At 33.9% G+C, this 5,000-nt stretch overlaps 1 protein-coding gene across 3 annotated transcripts in view; it reads right to left on the bottom strand.

The window, feature by feature from the left end:
* Positions 1–339: 339 nt before the first annotated feature.
* Positions 340–5,000, bottom strand: part of LOC119581096 (interference hedgehog-like) — a gene marked incomplete at its 5' end in the record, with an annotated part of 18,099 nt that continues 13,438 nt past the window's right edge. Inside the window, 9 exon segments of one of the 3 annotated variants that reach the window (XM_037929418.1) lie at positions 340–1,327; positions 1,631–1,794; positions 2,238–2,423; positions 2,633–2,768; positions 2,931–3,174; positions 3,359–3,483; positions 3,662–3,771; positions 4,063–4,302; positions 4,813–4,968. In XM_037929418.1, coding sequence (XP_037785346.1) covers positions 1,118–1,327; positions 1,631–1,794; positions 2,238–2,423; positions 2,633–2,768; positions 2,931–3,174; positions 3,359–3,483; positions 3,662–3,771; positions 4,063–4,302; positions 4,813–4,968 — 1,571 coding nt within the window. 3 annotated transcript variants of the gene reach the window in all.

Raw genomic sequence — 5,000 nt, 5'->3', positions numbered from 1 at the left:
TCAGTTACATAATTTATCTGTTTCCTAGGTCACTTAGGCAAGAAAATTATTGTGAATAGTAATTTCATTGTCAAATTTTCTAACCTAAACCAAAGGTAATTATAATCTGATAGTTGTAAAATATCAAAAAAATTTTTGTCGAACCCTTTGGCAGGGGAAAATTTTCCTTTCTTCTATATGATACGAAACAAACATAACATCATTACATATTTTACAGTCTGTTTAATTTTCTGAAATTTGACTTAATTAGCCAAAAATAAACCCTTTAAAAAGATATTACTTTTGACATAGAAATGCAGAACTTGAAGAAATGGATTAAAGGACATAAAAAGTAAATACTTGTAGTAGCAATATTTTATTACAAACAGGCTTGTGATATATACCAAAAAAATTATTTCACTCTTCCACCAAGACAGTTTCCTTTAGCACGTTGCTGTGGCTTATCGAAGAAAAAGAGACGCTTTCCCTTATCAACTAGAATGTGTTGTTGGCAAGTTCACAGCATATGTCTCACTTTCCTCGGGTAACCCTCTATTGCCTTCTCATAGTTTCTCTTACTAATACATTAAATAAATTAAGAAATTAAATTGATATTTCTAAGTAAAAAAATCATATGTACACTTTGTAAAAAACGTTTGAAATGCAAATAATCATTGTACAACCACTAGCAATATTTGTAGCATTAATTTGTCATTCTTTGATTCTGAAGTAGATAAATAAGTGATTAAAGACTGACATACATATATGCAGACAGACAGATCCAAAGTTACAGATAAGCGGTTACTAACATAATGAGTGAAAGAATACTAAACCTAAACTTAAAAATAGTATCACAATTATTGCCACCAAGGCTTATACCAAATTGACTTCATATTAATGTCATTTTCTACACAAATGAACAATGAACAAGCATGATCAGACACACTATAACACACATAAACTCATGCATTCAACATATATAACACATTCAACTGAGTTTTAAAATAGAAGAAAAAAATCCATGTGATTTTCATGGCCACTTCCCATTATCACTTCAGCCATGCACATTCTATACAGTATATACAAACACAAAAAAAATTATTAGAGAGTATGTGGGATTTTGAGGACCTTAGGGAAATCATCTCAGAGTTGTGTCTACACCACTGGCCACAACCGGTCCCTCACTTGTGCTTCTCGGTAATGAGGAATTTCTCATTTCAATAGCACCAGCATCACCCTCACCACTGGTGGAATATGAGCGAATTTGGCCGCCTGGTGTTGACTGCCAGTTTCGCAGCATTTGAATGTTGTGGTTGTTATTTTCGACAAGGGAGCTTTCAACTGGGACCTGAAAATGTAATAAAAATATTTCTATTTCATTTTTTATATGAAGTATATCCTGTAATGAGAATATTCAAATACTACTCCAATACCACTGAAAAAGGAAAAAATTATCCATGCACAATAATATGAATATCAATGAAGAAATATATCAAGCAGTAGCCTAAAACTTTCTTTCAAAATTACAATAATATTGATCTGAAAAATTAGATGAAGAAATAAAGTCTAATGAATATCTATTTTTCAATATGATAAGAATTCCTCATACAATAACATACAATCAACATTATCTGTTGAACAAATACACTACCTTTTCATCCCTGTTTTGCTGCCGCAGAGGAGAACCTTGATGTGATAAATATCCATTGGGACCTTGGCCATTGTTGCGGTTACTCTGAGGTAAAGAATAAGTAGTTGTTTCCCTGTGTATGTGGAGAGAAGTGTCCTCATATTTTGATGCACGGCTGTCATCTGCTGGTGTAAAATTGAAAAAAAAAAAAACTTGCCTGTAATACAGTTATTATATCAAGGATGCAAGATAAAGAAAGATTAGCCATATACAGCTACTGTACATTAGTATACTTTTAGTGAAGTCAAAATTAGTTACTAAAACTGACCACCCGAAAATAAATCATAGGAAAAATCTATGCAGAACTCTTGTAGAAGTATTAAAGTTTTATAATAAAGAAGTAATTGTATAAGTTAAATAAAAAGTGGCATTACCTTACATTCTTGTTTTTCCTTTAATGAGTGTTAAAATAAGAAAACACAAAGTTAAAACAATTTACTACTTCCATAAACAGCATTCATATGATTCACCTAAACCAATTCTGTATGGCAGTATTTACTAAAATTACCATATCATTGTATTTCCAAAATTATATACATGAAAATGAAAACAATCTTTCAATCCCCACCTTGAGAATTCCTATTCCTACAAGCATAAATTGATGAAGAGACAATCACAATCAGAAGCAGGAGAGCCAGAACAGCACCCAGGATTATGTACAGGTGGATGTTGGAGAGGCTCATGTCATCATTCTTCATCACTGGGACCACATCATTGACGGTAACAGCAGGACGCATTGTAGAGGTTTTGGAGCCTGCAATAAGGACATGGTCATACCTACATGAATCTATGAAATAAAGAGGGATAGGCAGATTGTATATGTATTAATATACTTTAAAGGGATTTATATATAGAAATATATGTATGAAAGTTTCCACAGATATGAGACTGAATCATTATATATTCTTTTTTTTTCAAAATCAGTAAAAGGCTATTACATACAATATGCAAGAAGTAACTTACCTGCTACAGATTTTTTATATATAGGGGAAAAGTCTGATGTTCCAGCAATGTTGAAACACTGTATCTTGAAATCATATGACACATTGGGCTTTAGGTGAGAGATCTCATAGGTTCTTCTTGGATTTAACACTGTGACCTAATTACAGATAACACAGATTAATAAAGAGATTATATGTTGTCTGGGTCTGAAAGATGTCAGAATAGTTGACACACTGATGATATCACTGCAATGATACATTATTAATATATCAACAAGGGAATTAAAGAAAAGAAAAGAACAAAATGATCAGCACAACACCTTTGTGTATTCTCCGGCTGTTGTTGCTTCCCTATAATTGATGAAGAACCCTTCAACAGGGACTCCTGGCGATGGTTCATACTCCCACTCCAGCCGAACCATTGTGGGACTCAGAGGCAAGAGGCGGACTATCTTTGGAGGGTAAACAGGCCTCTGCATTGTCAGGTCTTCCTTTAACAAAAACCTCTTGGAGTTCTTCCCCAGTTTATTGTCATTGTTAGCATAAACAGCAGCAATGCGGAATCTGGAAGAAAAAAATTTGCAGTTGTAATCTCTCTTTGATATTTTAGATTTATGTTCCTTTATCTAAATATATATATTTGTATACATTATTTTCACAAATCTTTCATTTATTACTCCCAACCCCTTCCAATACCAGGGAAATTCCAGAATCAGAAAGGAGTCACAGAAAAGCCTATTGTGCTTACTTGTAAACACGACCTGTATGAAGCCCTGTTACTTCATAGCTATTAATATGTGGCAGAATGTCCTCATCCACTGTCATCCATCTACTGCCTCTGTTTCCTCTATTACCAACTTCCTTGTATTGAACCTGTATTTGAAAGATTAGGTCTTCTATTTAAAAAAGGAGCACTCTCAAAACATAATTTGGAGCTCTCTCTTTACTTTACTAATCAATAATTAGTCATATGCAGAGTAGTTTTATATCATTTAAATGAAAAAACTGATATGATATTGAAAGGATAACTTTTCTCCTTTTATAATATTACCTTATAAAACAAAATGGGTAAGCCGGTTGTGTTGTGAACATCCCACGTGACCATGACTGATTCATCTGAAACTTTCGTCATGTTGGGTCTTGAAGGAGGAACCATCAAACCTGGTAAACATAACACATGATATATGGATTTTAGATTTTCATGCTAATTCAAGTATAATGATCTGTAAAAAGTGTTTTTTTTACTATCATTACCTTAATGCCAATGCAAAAATAACATGTAATTATATTATCTCAATTATAAGTTATTAATATGATCTTAATTACTAGTATCATCCCAATTTCTATAATTGTAAAAAATCGACATGAATGATATCTTAAAATTTCTCATAAAACATCTCTTTTGTAAAAGGAGCATGATGATGGCAAAAATCTCTCAAAACCCTGACTAACCTTTTTTTCCTTTTTTCCTCCACACACCATCATTCGTTGTTGCTGGCTCTACTGTTGTCTCTCCATTCTTCCCATTTCCCCTTGCAAGGCCATCACTCTCATTTCTCCCTTGGCCTCTCCTCTTTCCATTTCTGTCTCTTCCTCTGTTACCCTTTTCCCCACTACTGCCATTGCCATTGCCAGTAACTCTGCGTCTGCTGCCATTGTATCGATCTTTGGAAGGCTCACCAGGTGTGTAATCTGGAAATATACCACAGAACATCTCTTTCATTTTTAGGTTTTCTTTATTACCTCTATGAATAGTACATACAGTTACAAACAAGATGATTCAGACCCAGGCACACATGTATGTATGCATAAATGCACGACCAAACATGCACACGCACATGCATATGTACACACATGCACGCACACATGCAAGTGTGTACACACACACACACACACACACACACACACACACACACACACACACACACACACACACACACACACACACACCACACACACACACACACACACACACACACACACCACACACACCACACACACACACACACACACACACACACACACACACACACATAATATATATATATATATATATATATATATATTATATATTATTATATATATTATATATATATATATATATATTATATATATATATATGCATGCATGTTTCATCATGTATAATACAAACCTATATAAGTCTTATATCTACCATATCAATAAATAAGGGAATATCCTTACCAGTGTTAGATATACTGGAATGTGGCCCTGCTTTCACAGTTTTCGGTACAACACTAATCATGGCTACAGCCTGAACAGTGCCTTCAGGATTGTGAGCAAAACACTGGAATATGCCTGCATGTTTCTTCTCAACTGCTCTGATGGTCAGTCCCTGATCTGCAATTTTTGTTATACTTTTTAGTGCAAGA

This window comes from Penaeus monodon, chromosome 14 (assembly GCF_015228065.2).
Source record: "Penaeus monodon isolate SGIC_2016 chromosome 14, NSTDA_Pmon_1, whole genome shotgun sequence".
NCBI lineage: Eukaryota > Metazoa > Arthropoda > Malacostraca > Decapoda > Penaeidae > Penaeus > Penaeus monodon.
This window is presented reverse-complemented; position numbering and strand designations above follow the sequence as displayed.